The sequence below is a fragment of the Channa argus genome, chromosome 8 (genome assembly GCF_033026475.1).
Source record: "Channa argus isolate prfri chromosome 8, Channa argus male v1.0, whole genome shotgun sequence".
Lineage (NCBI taxonomy): Eukaryota > Metazoa > Chordata > Actinopteri > Anabantiformes > Channidae > Channa > Channa argus.
The window spans coordinates 22,831,772-22,853,027 of NC_090204.1; the positions used below are offsets into that span (position 1 = coordinate 22,831,772).

Sequence of the window (21,256 nt, forward strand, 5' to 3'; positions counted from 1 at the left end):
AAGAAAAGATGGAAAATCAGACTGAGGCAGATTTGTTTAAAAATGGTCAAAATCTGTGGTTGTGTTAAATTTGAAAACATTTCTTTCAAAGTAAAAAAAATGTTCAAGAATTTAACAGGAAGCTGCTGAAATCAGAAACTTTAAAATCTTTAATACAAATTTCACAGAATATTTATTTCAGGTCATCAGTCTGTGACGAGTTTCACATTAGCTGCAGCTAACTGTTATTTCTGACGATTCATTTTCAGTTTAATGGTTTGAGAAAATTTTAAATAAATAAAAAATGAAAACCTCTTTTTCCCAAAAACGCTGTTTTTCAGTTGCCCAAGAAACGCTGACATGACAGGGCAGAGACCAATTAAAGGATTAGTAAAAGCTGTTCACGGACTAATCAGTTCAGCTGAGGTTTGTTTCTCTACAGGCTGAGGTGGAGGTGGTGGAGGACTCCGTGGTCGGCTTGGTGGAGGGTACGGCAGTCAGTAAAATGTTCTCCAACGTGACCTGAGGATCGACGTAGCGACTCAGTCTGCAGCTGAATCCTTTGGTTCGGATGAAGTGGAGTCTGCCACTGTCAATCAGGAGTTTACAGAGACGACCGAGCTGCTCGCGCTCACCGGTTGACAGGAACCTGCAGAGACACGGTCAGAAAAAGTCAAACAAACAGACTCATCAGGAACCAATCAGACACACAGAGTAAATCACTTTAAAGTTCCTACTAGCAAACAGAGAAAAAGCCACTGAAGGGGGTACTTCCTGGAACTAAGTCCCAATTTGTAAAGAACTGAGAGACTCAGCCAGGAACCTAAGACATGATTGGTCAGTAATGAATCAGATACGAAGGTTTGACTCATCACATCACTGAACATCAAATATTCACCCGTTCACGGTGTCTGCCTCCTCTGCCGGTTCATGCTCCTCCTCATCGCCTCTCTGATTACTCCGGTCCTGATTGGTTGGTCTCAGTCCACATGTGGCCCAGCTGGACATTCGACAGAAAGCTGAAAACTCTGCAGCTCCAAGTCCCTGCTGCAGGAAGAACTGCTGACCAACATAGTGACGCCACTCACAGCGGTGGTGACAGCACAGAGCCACTGCAAGGCCGAGCACTGGACCAGAGCTCGGGTCAGGTCCAGGACCGAGACCACAATCTGTGTCAGTAGCTTGGTCAGAGGTTTTGAGACGTTTTTGTGGCGGTTCAGAGTCTTCTCTGAATCCTGATGTTTCCAACAAACAGCGCAGAGCCAGATCTGATGACAAAAAACTCACCAACTGAGTTTATGTTTTTCAAGACAATCACAGTACAGGGTCTAGAGAAGACTGATCTCACCTGTTGCTGCTCCACACAGATGTTTCCCAACTCCAACTAAAGGGGGCTTCTTCTGAAGGAGCAGCGGGACTTTGCCTTAAAAGCAAAGATCCACAGACCTTAAGATTTAAAACTAAACCTAAACCGTCAGTCTACAGGTTTTACCACTTACCTAAGTCCAGATGCTGAATGTCGACCTGCAGCCTCTCGAACTGGACCCCAGCATCCTGATGTTTTCCATCCACCTGGAACATGGCAGAAGAACACAGCAGTTTTGATCAGGCTCTTCTCCTGATTAAACCCAAAACTCAAGAGAGACAGAGCCAAAAAAAAAACAACTGCACATTTGGTCTTTCAGTGTTCAGTGAGAAACTGGGAGTCTTAGAGGTGTCAAGAAGTCTGGAGTTCTGGAGCCAGGGAGGTACCTGTGTTTCAGGGATCTGAAGTCAGGAACACTGGGCCTCTTTCACAAAAAATGCGTAAGAACAAATTAGGTATTAAGTCCAAATGTGGTATTTATCAGTATGCTTAGAAAACACAAACACTACTTTTAACTAATTGCATAGCATTTAGACAATGTTCAAACTGTAAATTTACTAATGCATTGGTGAAAAGTTTTAAGTAACCATAACATCTATGCAACTTCCTCATCGATTATTGTCATAATATAAACTATTCAACTATATTAAAAAAAAAAAAAAAAGCCAAATATCATCTTATACTGAACCAAGGATGGCGAACTCCTAGTCATGAGACCTGCAGCCCTGCACTACGCACTGCTGTTTACCTGGATCAGGTGAGTTAAATCGATCAGAACGTGTAAGATAAAGTTGGTGTTTTTTTTAATCTGAGACAAGATGTGCGCTTGAAGATTGTGTCCCCCACAATCTTCACTGCCTTGGTTACTGCACCGCAAGTCTCTTTTCTGTGGGTGTTTTTTTTTTGTTGTTGTTGTTGTTGTGTTGTTATTTTAAGATTGTAAGTCTTGGGATCTAATGATCCTCAGAAGGAAACACTAAAGAAAAAAAAAAAAAGACTTTCTGGCTTCCATCACAGACACTATTTTGTAATTTTCTTCAGTCGTGAAAATGTTTGACTTTTTATTACTTAAGGAGATGCTTCTGTCACGCAACGTCACAGCTTTCTCTAAATTACATGTCAACAAACATATTCCTAATATATAGAAATGGACGAGTGGCAGCATGCAGATTGTGAGTAGTGGGCACCTGTTGGTTTAGAATGATTCTGATTCACTAACATATGCACAGTGGAAAGATGAAATTTGGCCGGTGAGCACGTGTCATGACTCTGATGGTAATTTTACATCTGTACTTAGTTGGTGCTTAAAGAAAGAACATTTCTGCCCCCACTTTAGTAAATGAGGCCCTTTGAGTTTGGAAATATGTTGTGTGTAATCATATGTCAGAAGCAGGAAGACAAGAGTCTAGGATCTGGACTCGGGGAGTGGTTTGAGGTCAGAAGTGATTATGTTGTGCCGTACTTTAAAGCGGGTGCTGCAGCGCTCTACCAGCAGCAGCTGTAGGTCTCTACTGTTTCTTGGGTGGTCTTGGGTCTTCAGGGCCTCGTGGATCCAGTGGGAAAGTTTCCCTCGACCCGCTCCAAACTCCACAAAGCACCGTCCCCATCCCAGCAGTCCCAGCTCCTCCAGGTGACCTAAAATAGAGGACTGGAAACACTAGACAGGTTAGAGAGAAGGACCTGGTCACTTAGATTCTTTAGTGCTGTTCTCACTGTGACTTTAAATCCTCAGAAACTGGCACAGGCTGCATTTGTGTTGACTTTGGGTCACAGATCAGATATTATATTTCATGAGTGAAGCCCTCTCACGATTTTAACAGCAGGTTACTTCTGTGCGATCAGGTACATCCAGGCATTTCTGGTGTACCTGCTGTTTCAGGTGCTTGTGGGCCGACTCTCCATTCTTTGGGTTGCTGAGTTCCTCCTGGAGAATGGGGTGAGACAGAACTCGGTCGTCCACGTTGGACTGCAGCCCTGCAACAGTAACAACATCATGACCAGTTAGACACTTTACCCCTTATTGAAACATCAGTCTGGTCAAAGACTTTTACTCACCTGATGTTTACTGTATTTCAGATTGCAGTATGTTTTACATATTCTATGCTCTGTTTTTGTATTTTATGCCTCTGTGTCGACAATGAATCAAAATCTCTCTCAGGAAAAATCTAGATAAAGCTGATGAAGAAGACAAGCAGCAGCAACTCACCTGAAATTGCTGCCTTAAGTTTGTCCACCAGCATCTCCAACTCTGTCCTGCTGTACTCACACAGACTCATCTGAGACACAAACACCAGCATTGTCATTATTATTATTTGTATTATTAAGCTACTCCACCTGCAGCAAATCAAACCAGTGAAGAAACATCACTGCACTTTTTTACTGTTACATTTGTATTGGAGAAAATTACCTCCTGAGTTCAGGGTGCATGAATACTTCTTTTAGACGCACCTGAACACTCGTGCAAACAGTGATAGTTTGATTGGAATCTGTCGAAAAGCTTGAGAGACCAAGGTTACGATGTAACTCGACTGTTCTCTATTGTGCAAGACCATTTCTCCCCCCGTTGCACGTTTCATATGTAAGGAAAATTCTTTAAGACAACCCCTGAGGAAACTGTGCGTCCTAAGTTCTAGCTGTAACAATGAACCAAATGATGGCACTGAAGGACACAAAGTGCAAGTCTGAGAGGGATAGGGAGGCTGTATCCACCGTGCAAGTGTAGGATGGACCCCCGGGACACTGATCTCGCAGGAGCTCACATGGCCAAGGCATTCAGCCCCCCGTTCACGTTCGACAACACTAAACATCTCCCCACTGCCAAAGTATCATGAGGTTGCACCTGGTCTGGCTCACCAATGGGGGGCCCAACGCTCCTACAACTTGATGACAGCAAATGGTGAGACAAGTATGACCTGCAGTAACACACTAGGCTTCCTGAGGGTCTGACATGTCAAACCCAGAAACTGTATTGGAATGAAAGACTACCTGGCAAGAACATGTAGCAGCTAGATGACCTCCATCTCCTTGCAGAGGTGAAGGTCAACAGAAAAGCTGCACCAAGGGACGCACCCTGACCCAGGGAGGTCATTTCCCTGTAAACACGAATCATGTAGTGGGGAGGTTCCCTAGAACCGCATACAGCACCTCTTACCTGGTGTAGCAGCTCGTCTCCATCAGCTGATCCAGTGTTAATGTCCTTCACAAAATACACCTGGAGAACATCACGTAACATTAAAAACCATCAACACTTCTAACCTCTGTTTAATCCAGATCCTCAGTGAATAAGGATAAATGTCATTACACCAGATATTGGGATTCTAGAAACACAGCTGAAAGTACTAAAGAGTTGATCTTACAGGTTTGGGTTTCTCTCTGGAGTTACATTTCTTCAGGTGTTTCTTTAGTTTGTTTTCACTCACGGTGCTGAAGGGACAAAAGAAACAAGCTGGTTTAACACATGACAGCAGATCACCTTAATGAAAACATGTTTTTTTTCCCAACTAAAAGCACATGAATCAATTTTAATGAACATTTTCATGGTCAATAATCTCCTCGATAAGTGACTAACTCACTGTTTGGGATCCAGAGGACAGACGATCCTCTGGCTGCTTCCCTCCTCCTGAAAACAGAAACAGTTCACAGCAGATTCACGTGTTAAACCTTAAGACTGTAACACATATATGACACATAAACAATACATGAAAATACAGGTAATCACACGTGTATAGTAAATTACTGAATAAAAAACAAAGCAGTATCAGCCATGGTAATGGATATCTCAGATTTTTTTGACACAGTGTTTATTAATCATGATTTATTCATCATTTTCAGTCATGCAGGCGAGTTTCTGTGAGCCGATCGCTTGCTAGCACATAAGGGGACCACCTGGAGCCCTGGAGCGGGTTTTAGTCAGTCCGTCCCCGCTGTATGCGTCTCTGAACTCACCATGGTTGCATGTTCTCCGCAGAACTTTTTCCCGCTCCCGACGACCATTTTACAGAAACGTTTCTTTTTCTCCACGTAGAATCCGCAACGACCAGGAACGGGCACGGCGGACACGGGGGCCGCCATGTTGGATGACCCTCTGTGCTGCGTTCAGGATTCCAACAACAATCGTGAAGAAAAGCCCGACCCAAAAGTCTTCTGGTTCTTCTTCTTCTTTGGGGTTTTACGTCAGCCGGCATCCGGCTGTTTCACTGCTACCATCCTCTGTTTTTAATTTCTCCCTACATAAACTATACTCTTATATACGTAAAATCAGGCCTGCTCTTTTTAAACATTGAATGCTGCACCTCTTGATTGATTATTTGGCTTCATTATAGTAAAGCTTAACATGTTGAGGTTCTCTTTGGGAGTGACGAGGATGGACAGGATCAGGAATGAGGACATCAGAGGGACAGCTCATGTTAGATGTGTTGGAGATAAAGTCAGAGAGGACAGATTGAGGTGGTTTGGACATGTTCAGAGGAGAAACTGAATATATCAGTAGAAGGATGCTGAGGTTGGAGCTGCCAGACAGGAGGTCTAGAGGAAGATCAAAGAGGAGATTTATGGATGTAGTGAGAGAGGACATGAAGTTAGTAGGTGTGAGAGAAGAGGATGCAGAGGACAGGGTTAGATGGAGGCACATGATTCGCTGGGGTGACCCCTGAAAGGGAACAGCCCAAAGGAAAAGAAGACGATGTCCTTTAACCCCACATTCAGCACTCCTTGCTTTCTCCACTGAGCCATCATGTCCTCTCTTTCAGCTATGTTATTCCTATAGTTTAACATAACATGTTCCACCATTTCTAACTCCTGACATTCTTCACCAGTCTGTTTCCCTATTAAGTGAAAAGTACTATTGAAATTACTGTGCGCTATTTGTAGCCTGATCATTACCACCTCCTCCTTTCTATTTCCTCCCCTGCTCCTTGTGGACATAACACTCTTTTTGGAGTTCAATTGTCTACCGTTCTTTTCCCAATCCCAGCACTGCTGCCACTGATTTCTCACCATACCATGTCCTTTCCTTCCACCTTTGAACGTTTAATATTGTCCTCTATTTTTTAACTGTTTATGTTCTTACTGCAGGTATTGTACACATACTAAGGTCTAGTAGGACGAGTATGGACACAAGTCCATTATCTGAAGCCAACAGAGGATCAGATTTTAAATTGAAGTTTTGTCAGTTTCTTAGTGTTTGGTCTACAGCAAGAGAACTGCACAGTATGAACAATAACTGTGATAATTTTACTACAGTTCAACTGCAAATAAATAGCAACGTTTGACTTTACACAGATGTAATTATGTAAAATGATTAAAGCTTACTTTCGGTTTAGTTTAGCTAAATATTCGTAGCAGCACCTGAATGCCCCCTCACTTCTGATTGGCTAGCCTTCCTCGCAGGCACTTTCTGATTGGCCGTCTACGGCGTTGCGTCACACAAATTGCGCTATTAAAATCGTGGGCGGGGCCTGTGTGAATGTCCTGGTGACGCCATCGGTGGACTGTCCATGCAATGATGGCAGCAGCAGCAGCAGCATCTACGGCGAAGGAGCGGGGCGGCGGTCTCGGTCCTTTACGGACTACGACGGCGGACCACTCGTTGCTAGTGATTGTGGGAACGCTGGGGTCTACTGGCCTGTTGGAGCGGGTGCTGCGGCAGATAAACGCTGGTGAGTTGTGGCGAAGTTAGTTAACCGGCACCAGGGACGCTGCTGTTGATGTCCACGGGGCGGGAAGTCAGCGCGGCCTTTCACAATAAAACCCTTGAAGAAGGGCTGAGGTCGTTGCTGAGTTTCTGTCCTAAAGTGTTATCGGTAGAAAAGGGGGGCAGTGTTTGGTTCATCCTTTAGATCCAACCCGGGGTTTAGCACTAAGTCTGAACATGTGTTATATACTTTTCCACTGACAGAAGGTTTCAAACCAGTTAAAACCCATTTTCTGAGGTTGTTAGCATGCTACGTTAGCAAGCTAACGTAGCTTCTTACTAGTTCTCTTTCGCAGTTTAAAGTATAGACAGCAACAAAGATTTTGATTCAGATGTGAATTTATAAATGGCTTGTTTGTTTAAAAGGCTTTTTCCTCCAGTAACACGATGGTAAAAAGAGGAAACATCCTGTAAAAACGCGTATTTTTAACGGGATACGGGTCCGTTGTTTGCACTCCGCCATGTGAAGCAGCTGTTTCTGGTTTTGCGGTTAAATTTAGCCCCAACACACGGACATGCTGACCGTGTGAAGCCCTTATGTTTTTATCTGCACGTTTTAAATGACATGTGGCCGTAAATCACTATTTGCTCCTTTCACCGCAGTTTTGTTGGTTTGGCTGAATAAGATCAGAATAACATCTGTCGGGTTTGTGTTGGTTGGGTCGTTGGTTCATAAAAACTCATGAAAACGTATTTAGATGGCGAATATAGGATGCGAATGCGGGCTTGTATTAAAGACAACTCCTACATTTTAGAAATGTAATTCACTTGTAATTCGAATTCACTTGATGCCATGCAGCAGCATTGCTCTCTTTTAGGAGCCATTTATTTTGAAAAATCCTGCTCAACGGATGTTTTTTTTTTTAAATTTTGTTTAAATTGACAAATGTTTATTTGTTTCTGGAAAAGTAGGTTAATTGTCACGGCATAGTTGAGTTATGTATTTTCAGCGTATCTGAAAAATCAGTTTAATTATCAGCCAGTGTTTAGTAAACAAGGAGTTTGAATGTTTTGTTTTTTTTTGTAATTCAAATCTCCTTTAGTTTCCATCACAGTGAGTGTTTGTCCTAACATAGTCCACATCCTAAAAAACACTTAAAACAAATACAGAATAAAAATATCATTTCATTTAGATTACATTACTTTTTTGTCTATAATTTCAGTCTGTTTTTAGTGTGTTGGTTGTCTGAGTGTAGTTCACTTTTGACCTGGTTTTCGATCTGTTCACAGCCTCGTTCTGCCTGTTGACACCCTTGTTTTCTGATTGCTGGTCTTATTTTCAGCCTGCCGATAGATAAAGAGGAAGTTGTGTTACCAAATATCTTCATCTTCCTGTTTGCTGTGGAGGAAATGGGTCTAATGACAGAGATAGGAGGAGACACGAATAGATGTCTCACTCTGTGAAAAAACAGTTACAGTTGTGTTGTGACACAGTCAGTAAACTAGTTTATCCTCAGGCTGAAGCAGGTTATTGTGAACATGATGAATAATTGAGCAGTGTTAGTTGGGCCTTTACCACAACAGGCACTCACACTAAAAAATGAGAACTGTCTTTGTTAGCATTTTCTTCTTAAAAACTGGACTCGGAGCGGTTTTGGAGCTCTCAGTCTTCATAAACAGTGTGTATGCATGTAGTCATAGTATCCCAAAACATTACATCCATTCAGAGACTTCGGCAGAATAAGATTCATTCCCAGTTTGCAGGGTTTCCCAAAGTATTGAAAAAACTTTTTTTTTCATGGGTGGGGGGGGGGGGGGTGCTTGGTGTAAATAGTTGTATAATATTATTGATTGGTTATAGTTACAGCTTTGCTATATCTCATTGTCTATTGGCTTCTACAAATAGGGTACTGAAGTTTTTTAGAACTACAAGTTGGTTTCTCCATTTTCTTGCCATGATACTAACATTTAGGGTGGCGGATTCTAAAAGTGATGCAAGACCGCCTGGTGGTTTTACTGGAGAACAGGTTTGAGAGCTTTTGGGACTATGGAGACAGTTGGTCTACTCTGGTTGTTCAGTGTTGTTACAAAGTGGAACTTCTTGCCTCATAATGCAATCTTTGGCACAGGCAGTGGTGTAGTGTTGAAGCCTGTGTCTTCACCAACGTGTAGAGACCAGTCATGCAGGCGACACATTTCATTCTTAGCTCCTCCTAAATCAAATTGTCGTCACCGAAAATGAGTAGCACATGCAAAAAACTGCCACCAGATAAAATGCCTCCAGATGACATCCCTTGGAGGAACCTTCAGTTCAGATTATGTCATCTTGTTGCTCAAACTGTGGAGTGTGTGATCATGGTCAACTTGCTTTTCCAGAGCTCCTCCAGATGATGTAATTTAAACTCCTAATGATGTCACCTGGAGGAACCATTTAGCTAGAAACATTTTAATATAAGGAAGTCAGAGGGAAGTTTAAATGCATTAATGTATGTTCATACCCTAAACTAAAAGTGGTGACGCTGTGTGCGTGTCTTAGCTCCTCCTAAGCCTGAGGTATATGTAGCTGCTAAACAGAGGCTCGTGATCATGGAGAAATGCTAAACACACAAACAACGACCCTAAAGTTCATCCTGACCTGCAGCCCATTTTGGCCTTCTACAGACCTGGGGCGGGTTGCAGCTGAGAGTCAGAGCCTCTGAGTGGAGTAGGTTTTAGTGTCTGTAGTTTTCTCACAGTGAGTGGTACATGCACTTATATAGTGCTTTTCTACTTTATTGATACCCAAAGTGCTCTCAGTGCTGATTTACATTCACATACACACACACCAATGACTTGAGGCTCAGTGTGTTACCCACAGACGCTTGATCATAGGACAGGAGGATCTGGGGAAGATACTGCAACTGGTGAACAGCAGAGCGTGAGATTGACAGTATGCCTGTACTGAACCATTTTCATGAAACCAAAACCCTCAGTTTACAAGTTAGTCTACTTCCCGACCCTCATATGTGGCTGTGAGCTCTGGGTGGTGACTGAAAAAATCATCTGTAAGGGCTGCAGGGTTTAACCTTAGAGATAGGATAGGTTGCTGAAAAGAGCCAGTTGAGGTGGTCAACATCTGATCTTAAATTTACCAGACGTCTTGTCCCGTTCAAAAAGTGATGAGAATTTATTCAGCAATGTAATATGAATTATGTGTCGCATGTTGTTAATGGCTGCTTTCTCATCAGAAACACAAAATGAAAAAAATCTGACTTTAGTTTTCCCATCAAAGACATCTCAGCTTATTTTAATTTGAGAAATGAGAAAATTCTAGTTTTTTTTCTGTCTTTGTGTTTTAGGTGTGCGCTGCTGGCCTACAGATTTGGATGTTTCGGTTCTGGATCAGCAGCTGAAACTGTTTGTGTCGAGACACTCTGCCTTCCTGTCAGAGGATGTCCGAGGTGAGAGGAAACAGAGTGAATACAATGTATTTTGGCTCATTTCTAATAAGGTAAAGTTGAAAGGGTTAAAGGTCAGAAAGATGCAGAAATGTCCTCATGGTGCAGAATGTGAATTATGTTTGCGCAGTAAAATAATCATATGCATAAGATCAAATAAGTGAGACTTGATATAATTAGGAGAATAAAATCCGGGTTTATTCCTGAGAGTAAACCAAGTTGAACTGACCAAGCAGAACTTGTTTAAATTCAGCCCACATGGTTTTCTCTGTTAGAGTAGAATGAATGCTGGTGAGCGGTTTAACAGAGTATGATGAATCTGAGCAAAACTAGAACAGATGTTAAAAATGTAAATGTCTCAGTGAAAACGTGAAAACTGAAGCTCCCTTTGATTTAGCCTGAGTTGTTGCTCATGTGTTTGCAGCTGCTGATCTGTAGACTGGCCGTTAGAGCCAGTCATGCTGGATTCTAAAAACAGAATCTCTGCAGATAGAGAAACTCTGAACAAACACTGAATTCAGTTCGTCAACAAAGGACCGTAGAAGGTTTTATCCCTCTGGTCATCTGCAATTCTGGAACACTCATTTATTTATATTTCTGTCACCGATTCATGTCTTACTTGCTTTCCTACTGTTTGCTTGGTTTCTGAGCAGTTGCTATATTTGTCCTCGCAGGTCAAAGGACTCTGAGGCACAGTGGGGATGTTCTGGACACTCAGGTTGTGGTGAATCCAGCTCATGACTTTGTCTGCTCAGAGGTGAGAACAGGGATCCAAAACAGGGACAGAAATCCTACATCATACAGTTGACTGAAAAACTCTGTGTCCCTTTGTGGCAAAAGGAGCAGTGTAAAGTTTAAAGAAAAAGCTTAATTCATTGTCAGTAAATACACATACGTGTTGAAATACATATACATGTGAATGAAATTCGATCTCTGCATTTAACCCATTCCCCTGGAGGGAGCAGTGGGCAGCCACATGCAGCACCCCATAAGTCTCTGGGTGTCTCGTTCAAGAGCGAAATTGGTGCGTGGGCTGGTATGAACCAGGAGACGTCTGTGTCCCAGCCTGTTACTTTACCTATCGAGCCACCAGACTGCAAACTATATATCCACTTTACTTTCATTGGCTGCTGTGCTGAAGTTCATAAATCTATAAATAATATATAAAAATAAATACTATAAAAAAAAACTGAAACCCGTTTCCTTTCTGTGTGCTCAGGTCCGGCAGCTGATCTGTGACTCGTCTCGACACAAATTGTTGGTTCTGGCTGGTCAATGCGTCGAAGAGACCGGAGACATTGTGTTGCAGAAGGGCTGCTTCTCTTTCACAGACTTCACCCACATTTTTGCTGAGGTCAGACACCAGCAGCCTGTTGCGTTTTTTTTTAAGGCAGTGATGCATTTAATATAATTGTTTGACTTTATGGTTTGTGTGTTTTTTATTTAATCTTTTTAAGGTTGGAGAGTTGTTAAGCTCAACAGATCCGATGGTGAAGGTCAGCCTTACCCTCAGCTGTCCCAACTACGGTCTTTGGAAGGACCCCATTGTGGACAAACATAACCTGCAAGACTTCATAAACATTCAGATCAACCCTCCCACTGTGCTCCCAGAGATGGAGGGTCTGCAGGAGTTCACAGAATACCTCTCAGAGTCACTGGAGCCAGAGTCACCCTTTGACCTCTTGGAGCCACCGAGCACTGTGGGGTTCCTGAAGCTCTCGCGGCCCTGCTGCTACATCTTCCCTGGTGGGAGGGGGGACTCTGCCTTCTTTGCTGTTAATGGTTTCAATGTTCTGGTGAATGGTGGCTCAGATCCTCGGTCCTGCTTTTGGAAACTGGTCCGACACCTGGACAGAATCGACTCAGTACTGCTGACCCACGTTGGTGTGGACAATCTTCCCGGAATAAACAGTCTGCTGTTGAGGAAAGTAGCTGAGCAGGAGGATGAGTCTTCTGGTTCTCAGACTGATGAGAACTGGATGAAAAACCTGGTCTCTCCTGAGATTGGGGTGGTTTTCCTGAATGTTCCTAACCGAGTAAAATCCATCCAGGGAGATTGCAGTGAGTTGCGGAGCTGTGACCAAGTCGCAGTCACTCTGCAGCATTTAGAAAGACTGACAATCAAGCCTGAACCTCTCAGTCGATCCAGCGGGCCCACTATAGAGCCAGTTATCCTGTTTCAGAAGATGGGAGTTGGCCGCCTGGAGCTGTACACCTTGAATCCAGTCAGCGGCAGTAAAGAACTTGATGCTTTAATGCAGATTTGGCCAAACGATGGATCGAATGTAAAGGGCTCAGATCTTCCACTAACATGCCTTGTTTCCATTTGTGCTTTGCTGGTCTGGCATCCATCCAGCCCTCAGGAGAAAATAATACGCGTCCTTTTCCCGGGATGCACGCCGCAAACCAAAATACTAGATGGCCTTGAAAAAGTCAAACATCTAGATTTCCTCAAATATCCGTCATTCTGTTTGAATGACCAAGAAACATTGAAAACGGAGAAACAACCAAAACGAGCTGAAAGCCGGGAAAGCCTAAAGTCCCTCTCAAAGGACTTCAGACCCAGTAGTGCCTTGCAGAAAGACAAGCTTGGACGAGTGGACGTTAAAAAACAGGAGGTGAAAATGAAGCCAAAGGCAGCAATTGAAACTACACCAAAAGAAAAAAAGGATGGGGATGAAAAGCCAAAACTAAAGGATGCAGAAGCTAAATCCAAGCCAGCAAAACCTGTGGAGAAACTTGTTCCAAAGAAAGACTTGCCAAAAGAAGAGAAAAAGGAGGTGAAAAAGAAGGATGAGAAGGCTGTTGCTGCAGCTGTAAAGAAGGAAGAAAGTGCAGAGAAAAGGAAAGATGCTCTAAAGAAAGAAAGTCAAAATACAAAAACAAGGAAAGATATTAAACCTGAACCAAAAAAAGACATCAAGAGGGATGTAAAACAAGAGGAGAAGAAAACAGCAAAGCCAGCTGTCAAAGAAGTGAAGAAAACAACAAGTGAAGCTTTAAATACAGCATCAATAAGCACAGAACCAAAAAGAGCTCTGGGCAAGAGTGGTGCTCCAAAGAAAGATGGGACTATTCCAAAGAGAGACTCTTCAAACAAAGCATCAAAAGGTAAACCAGGGCCAAAAGGCCTGGAAAACCCGAAAGAGTCCGATCGCTCCAAGGTCTCAACACCTGAGGACAATAATGCTGAATTTGAGAAACAGCATGACAATAATGGAAACGGGGCCCAGAACTCCACAGGAAAGACCAACGGAAGCCAGACCTCAACAGTGGAGAGTCCAGAAAAGTTCCGCTGTATGGACGCTGACCAGGACATTGTTACTGCCTCCTCACCTCTTGTTAAAACTCCAAAAAGTGATCTCAGTGTGAACTTTGATCTCACTCCAACTGCATACCAGCCGGTCATGGGATCCTTGAAAAACGGTACAGGTGACCTCTATGCAAGCTCAGAAGAAAAAACTCTGGAGCTGGTTTCTCCAGCAGATTCAGCCCCTAACAGTGCTGGACATACCCCTTTCCATCAGTCCCCCGAAGAGGACATTCAGGGTTTATGTGAGGACAGCAGTCTTGGGGCAAGAGGATCCAGTCTGGGCTTTGAGGATTATAACCAGGGAGGCTCTTGTAGGACCTCAGATCTGAGCTCTCTGAGAGAAGGGCTGGAAAACTCCACATCCTCTCAGGATAAACAGTCCAGTCTCCTGACCCTTAGTCCTTTCAAAGACATCATGCCTGACTCTTCCCCCACCATGACATCCATGCCAGCAGAGGTCTGCTCGCCTCACTCCACAGAAGTCGATGAATCCTTGTCAGTTTCGTTAGAACAAGCGCTACCACCTGCTGCAGCATCGCCCAGAGGCCTCATGGGAGACAGAGTTTACTCCAATGGACATGTAAGTGACTCGGACTCCAACACAGGGATGGTCTTGCCGACAACATTGTCCCATAATGGGCATTGTAGAAATGTATCAGAAGGGCACATCCACGAAATTTCGGAGCTCATCTCAGATGTTCCACATGATGTCGATCTGTGTCTGGTGTCACCTTGTGAATTCCAGCACCCCAAGGCTCCAGAGAACCATCAGCAGCATATCAGCCCTGGCCTTGCCATCGGCACCTCACCAGACATGTCTGAAAACAACAACTACTCCCAGGATCCGAGCAGCAGTGACTGCCCTTCAGCCTATAGTCAAGAAACTCCACCCACATCAGTTAGTGAGTCCCTCCCAATGGCCACAGACTCTGATGTCCCCCCTGGAACAGAAGACTGTCCTTCCATCACTGCAGACATTGACTCTGATGATGATTCCACTGCCCTTTTTCCACCCAGTCATACCCAAGATCAGTATAGCCTGCATTACCCCCACAGAACAGGGGAGGTTTCCTCCCATGACCCACCACCAGCCTTGATCAAGGATCTGGCCCCATTACCCCCCCAGCCTGGAACCTGTATGGCTGATGCAGAGGCTGAAGGATCAAGCAGGAGTCTGAAGAGTTCTGTTGCTAAGACCAAGAAGCCAACAACTATAGTTCAGAAGTTAACACCTGGAAGTACCATAGCCCAGAACGGGAAATCCAAGGCCGGCAGCTTTACAGGGTCACTAAAGACCTTCTCCAGTCTCGAAATGAAGCAATCAGCCCGAAATTCTCTTGGTGGGTCCAGAATTGGAACAGCCAAACTACCATCATCAGGTGAGCATATCCCTTAGAAGACTATTCCAACAAAAGCAGTAGAATACAGTAGAAGCTCTGCCAGAGACTAGTCTGCAGATTAAAAATTCTGATAAATGGTCTGCACTTACATGCGCTTTTCTACCTATTGGCCCTCAAAGTGCTTTGCACTGCTTCTTATTCACCCATTCGCACTCACAATCACACATGCACTCACTCATACACCGATGGGGCCAACGCTCACCGGGAGCAACGAAGTTGGGATTCAGTATCTTGCTCAAGGACACGACATGTGACCAGAGGAACCGGGGATTGAACAACTGTGAGATTGGTAGACAACCGCTCTACCTTCCTGCGCCACAGTTGACCCAAAATGGTGCCAATAGTCCGGGTAGTAACACAGAAGCTGTCGTAAGCACTAGAGACTTTTCTAAGTCTCTAATGAAACCGCTTTATATCCTTACAAATGTAGTTTAACATGACGCAAAGAAAAAAAGAAAGTTAAAGCTGCAACACCATGTGGTCTTCTGGTGTCAGCAGGAGATGCAACTCTGCATGGCCCACTGCAACTCGAGAGAGAAAAAAATGCCAGGAGACATTTAAGGTGATGTTTTCATTTAAGACAGATGGTCAGTTATCAGCTGTCATACAGTGTCTCAGAATAAAAGGAGGAAACGTCTCAAACTTGGCAAAGCTTCTCACAGACAGACATCCAGATCTGTACAAAGGATGTAAGGTGAGAGTTTCAGAACATGTTATATAAAATGTTACTGTTGTTGTGTATGAATGGTGACATGCTTAAAGGTTCAGAGGAAAATGTTAGTTCGTTTGCTTGTTGCTAACAAAGCGACTGCTTTTAGTTAGTTAGCTTCTGACCTTATTGTTCACCTTCTAGACAGCAGGACAGTCAAGTATAAAAAAAAAAAACACAAACTCCGAGCAAACAAAGCTTTTCTAAGGCACATATGATAAAACTGCAGTACAGATGCTATAAAAGTACAAGTTTTGACCCAATATGGTTTGTTTTCAATAAGTATCACTTGGAGGCTCTATTCCCTTCTTGTCCAAGCTTAAATACATTCAGTTAATTAGTTTTTGGTTTTCTGTATTTCTGGTTTTTACTACCAAATTTTGGGTATCAAAGCAACTCTACTCCACTTAGAACTGAACTTTAACGTGACAGTTAAGACAGAGTGAATCCCACTGGGAAGCTTCTGGTGGTCCCCATTGAATTATGGTGCTGTCTAATATGGAAGTTGCACTGGTAATTTCACTGCGAACTGTTTGTACTTGTTGATCCAGAGAGTCGAACAGAATCAAGGGTTATGATCTGTCCCAGATTTACTAACAACTAAACCACAATACTAAAATATGGGAAAACCTCACACAGCTACTTTGGTTTCTGGGATGTAAAACTACTTCAAAGAAGAATGAAATGACCTTGTTGAGTTAGTGCTATTCTCCGTTTGCTTTTTAATATGTGGCTCTCACCATAAAGCTCAGGTCCACGTCAAAGGCAGAACTCAGGACAAAATGATTCTTTAAACACTGACATTTATAGAACTATAGAAATCTCATACAAAGGAAAAAAAACGGCTGATTTAAAAAAACAGAAAAAAACACAAATTTTTTTCTTGTGACCGCATAGTTTTACTTTGTAAGACTTATCCGTTCTCAATTGACAGCTTTATGAAACTAGGCATTTTAAGAATGAAGAATTTACAGCAAAAGCAAAGATTTGGGGAAAAATTAGAACAGAAAACACTGTTTTTGAATGATTAATCGTTTTTAAATTGATATCGCAATTTAACAGAACACAATTTTTAAACTACAAAAGCTCAGAATAATTGTTTTTATTTTTTTTACACTACAGTTAGTGTTCTCGCAGGTTTCACATGCAGAGATGAAGATAGTTTAACTGAAGTGAAAATGGCCTCAGCAGAAGCAAACCCCCACGTCGATGAGCAAGACACAACACTAGTTTCAAAGGGAAACCGAAAAGTCAATTGGATATGTTTTGGTTTTAAACAAATTTTTCAAGATGTTTTCAGTTGGTACTTCCAGCCTTTTTTCTTTTTTTTTATACGCAGTGTGCGGGAAGAGGGAAGAATAGGGTTTAGAGTGTGAGGAGTAAAAATGGAGAGTTGGTAGAGAATAAACCTTTCAGATTCAGCAAAGTTTTCTTTGAGGTCAGTTGTAAAACAAAATTCAACAATAAAATGAAAATATTAAGAGAGAAGCGTCCATGAGAAACAAATTTTTGACATCCACATAAGTCAGGGGAGTTTTCTGTGTGGGAAACTTCAAAACTCATTCTTGTTCTTCTCACTTTTGTACAGCTTCCAAAGCCTCAAGTTGTGATGGTTCTGTGGTCTACGTGGACCTGGTCTACTTGCCATCTGGTCATGCGTCCTCCACTGTGGACCTGGAATTCTTCCGGCGTCTCCGCTCCTCCTACTACATTGTCAGCGCGGATGATCCGGTGAAGAAGGCATCAATGAAGAGTATCCTAGACTCACTGCTGGAGGGAAAGAGCAGCTGGCCAGAGGTCCAGGTTGGTGGAAAGCACAGAAGCACTTGTCAAACTTTAATCATGTCATATTGACATCACAAACTCATATGCAACTAAGTGTGGGTGAATAGAGATCATGCAGTAATCATTTAACCCCAGATAAGAGGACTAATGACTATAGTTTTAATTTTTGTTGCAGTGTGTTCCAAATAAAAGGAGCTTCATAGGCAAATACTCGTGACACTTGTGACTTTAGGTACAGACTATAAATATGTGCACTACCAGCAAAGACTGTAGTTGCCAAATGTCCCTTTTTCATTGCATAGTACCTGTTAATTTATTTTGCTTTTCAATCAGTCAAAAATTGTACCTGCTGCCTGGTACCATTTTGTCATCACCTCTATTGAGGTTCCAAGCAAGCTGAGGAGATACAAACAGGTGACATGTCAGTCCATAGTCGGCTCTTTGTCAGAACAGACTTCTTTCAATATTGTCCTTTTTGATGTGTCGCTTTGGTGGGGTGGTTGGCAGGACGCCCAGGTGGTAGTATATTTGTTATGGAATATCATTGCCCTGCTACCAAAGACGCTTAGAGTGTAGCAGGTAAAGCAGCTTGAGTCTTTTCTTATTAAGTAACATTCAAAGAATCAAAATTTACCAATGGCAAAAGACCCCAAAAATTGAAGAAGTGATGTTTGTAGGCTTAAACTTCCTATGATCTGTCTTCAGGTGACTCTAATCCCAACGTTTGATTCGCTGGTGATGCATGAGTGGTACCAGGAGACCCATGAGCGGCAGAAGGAGCTGAGTGTCACGGTACTGGGCAGCAATAGCACTGTGGCCATGCAAGACGAGACCTTCCCTGCCTGCAAAGTTGAGTTTTGAGCCCCACCCACCTCATCTGTCAACACGTGACAGGTGAACTTGGAGACGGTTGCCACGGTTACGAAGACGAAACAAGTCCGTCAGATGCTGAAGTGGTTTCCTTTACTTTTTCTGCACCTGTGTGATGTCATCACGGGTTCCCACCTATCACTTTTTGTCACTTCCTATCTGTTGGCTCAGGACTGCAGGAAATCCAGTTTGATTTGGTTCTGAAAGTCCAGATTAATTTAAAGGGCAAAGTCACATATTTTTAGTCTCTGTCCTTGTCTCTAGATCAGTGTCAATAGTGCTGAACTCTGGCAACAAGCACATATCAACACCGCAAATCACTCCTAGCATGTTTAAAAAAAAAATCACCATGGGGCTGTGTCTGCAGAGTTTTACTGAAACCCCCTGCAGAAACTGGACTTGGTGGTCTGAAAAGTTCTGCTCTCCTGGTTGCATGTTTCATCATCACCACAGGATTTTCATTGTCATTCTTCTGATTTGAACTTAAAACTTTTGCTGTGATTATGAGACACAGGATTCATCACCATAAAAACATGTCTCCAGTTGTTTTAATCAAGTTTCTTTTCCAGCAGAAACAAGAAGGTTATGTCGGGGTCCACGTTTCCTCCTGCATGCTGCACACATCTCATTTTTTAGTCACCGGTTTCTGTTTTTGCTGTTATTGTGTGATTATTATGGTCCGTCTGAACCATCAGAGGATTGTAAGGGTTTCTCCCTGAGCTTCTAAATACTAAATTACCCAAGACCCTCTGCTGAACAGATCCTGAATCAATCTGAAATTTCTTTAAATTGTCCAAAGGGTTAAAGCTTGAAGTTTGTACTTGAAGCTTGAGTCTCCCTTTGCTGTAATCTGCCTAGCAACAGCATGTAAAGCTCAGCAGTGCTTTCTGGGATGTGTAGTACATTTCAGGTTATTTAAAGCTGCAGCTGCTGCCTTATATATATACATATATATATATATATATATATATATATATATATATATATATATATATATATATATATATATATATATATATATATATATATATATATATATATATATATATATATATATATATTGCTTATCAATATCAGAACGTTCCATTATTGACATTATACAGCTGAAACCATGATGATAAAACTTGAAGCCCATTTATTTTAATTTCTACAGGGGGAAAAAATCAAGAAGCAAACATTTCAGTCTTTAACTTATTTATTTATTTTCTTTTTTTTTTATGATTTTGTCCTTTTTAAATTTTCATCCGCGGTTTGATGGCATTCCGAACTTTGGTACGAGCTTGTTGCGTATTTTCAGCAGAATTCTGCAGAAAATCATTAAACATATTTGATCATTAAATTCTGATCAGAAGTCCTGGATCAGTGACGCTTTAAGGGCTAAACACAGAAACAGATGATCATAGTAAAATCATCAGAGTTCAGGGAGTTTACTTTCATCTGAACCAACATTACCGTGTTTTAGAGTTTTATTTGATGTTAAAAGACCAGACCGCTGTTTTTATCATATTAATTTTTTTTGTTTTGCCCTGAATTGTTAGAGCTGCAAAATAATATTTCAATAATGAAATAAAAAACTATGTCAAAAATCGTTTCTAATATTATTAGAATAGAGTTGTAATTTTGAAAGAAACATTTAAAGATGCAGATTTTTAAGGAAAAAAGGTTTAATTTCTTTCTAAATCTAAACTTTATTTAGCAAAGCTAATTGGGCCAGTTTCTAGCAAAATTAGAAAAACTTTATTGACAATTGAAGTACGACTTTATTTCTTTAAAAAATTAGACTTTATTTAAAATTTTGCTATATTTAGACTTTAAATTGCAAGTTTGCTGTCATTAACTAAAATTTGTTTTGACTGTTATATTTTAATGTTTAAGGATTTTCCTATATCTCTGGGTTTTTGTAAAATTATGACCATATCTTGTAACAGAATTACGGCTTTATACTTATAGTATTAAGAATTGGTTTTTCAAAGTAGAGATTTGTTTAAAACATCACACTTGATTACAACTGATATCTTTTGTTTCATTATTTAGTTTAAAACTCAAACTTAAATCACGATGTTACAATTAAAGTTTAAATTTAAAGCCATAATGTTATTAGAAAGTATACATCTTCATACCCCCCCCCCCCCCCCCCAAAAAAAATGGAAGCACATTTAGTGTTAATATTAGCTGCTGTTGGTTTTGAACACAAACACATTTGTGAAAATTCTATTTGAAACACAAACACTAACTTGAATGATTCTTTCAGAATTAAAGTAGCCCTTTAACAAAGTGTCTGTAGTGTCTTATTTTTAAAAAAACTTGTGTTTACATATGTGAACAAACATGTGAACGCACAAAACACGATGGCAATCATGGACAGTAGCGGCAGTAAGAAGAATCGCTTTTCTCTGTGTAGTTCTCTGAACAACAGAAAAAAGGGAAATTCTCAAAACCGCTTAATACAGCAGCTCAACAATGTCTGTGAGGTTAAAGTAAAACTTCCCAAACCCACAGTATGTATTTCTGTTAGGTATTAACCTGGAATAAGTCATAATCTGCTACTTATCCTGGTTGAGTGATGAATTAATGTTGGACAGAATTGATCTAATAATAGATAATTACAGGCTCATTTGTTCCTGCTTGTTTTAATACACACGTTGGGCAACCAGAAGCTGTTTCTTAATAAAATTTTAAAAACTTGATGCTGAATGGATTTTCTGTCTACCGAGCACTGGATCCTCGTCCTTAATATTTTTACAACCACCTAATTTAGAGTCTTT

The 21,256-nt window shown here is 41.7% G+C and overlaps 2 protein-coding genes across 3 annotated transcripts; one reads left to right on the top strand and one right to left on the bottom strand.

The window, feature by feature from the left end:
• Nucleotides 1–126: 126 nt before the first annotated feature.
• Nucleotides 127–8,380, bottom strand: trmt13 (tRNA methyltransferase 13 homolog). Of its 2 annotated transcripts, none has more exons than XM_067513973.1 (11): nt 8,246–8,380; nt 4,918–4,964; nt 4,702–4,768; nt 4,497–4,556; nt 3,552–3,621; nt 3,213–3,319; nt 2,808–2,993; nt 1,479–1,551; nt 1,328–1,402; nt 878–1,247; nt 127–628 (listed from the first exon to the last, which is right to left on the bottom strand). In XM_067513973.1, the coding sequence occupies exons 1-11, from the start codon at nt 8,363–8,365 to the stop codon at nt 397–399; spliced, it is 1,407 nt and encodes a 468-aa protein (XP_067370074.1). In that variant the 5' UTR covers nt 8,366–8,380; the 3' UTR covers nt 127–396. The 2 variants fall into 2 exon arrangements, with proteins under 2 accessions (XP_067370074.1, XP_067370072.1); XM_067513971.1 differs by lacking the exon at nt 8,246–8,380 and adding an exon at nt 5,291–6,848.
• map1sa (microtubule-associated protein 1Sa) lies at nt 6,828–21,176 on the top strand. Its single transcript, XM_067513961.1, has 7 exons — nt 6,828–7,002; nt 10,316–10,417; nt 11,089–11,171; nt 11,634–11,768; nt 11,872–15,106; nt 17,425–17,639; nt 18,327–21,176. Exons 1-7 carry the CDS (start codon nt 6,846–6,848, stop codon nt 18,480–18,482), a joined length of 4,083 nt encoding a protein of 1,360 aa, XP_067370062.1. The 5' UTR covers nt 6,828–6,845; the 3' UTR covers nt 18,483–21,176.
• Nucleotides 21,177–21,256: the final 80 nt, after the last annotated feature.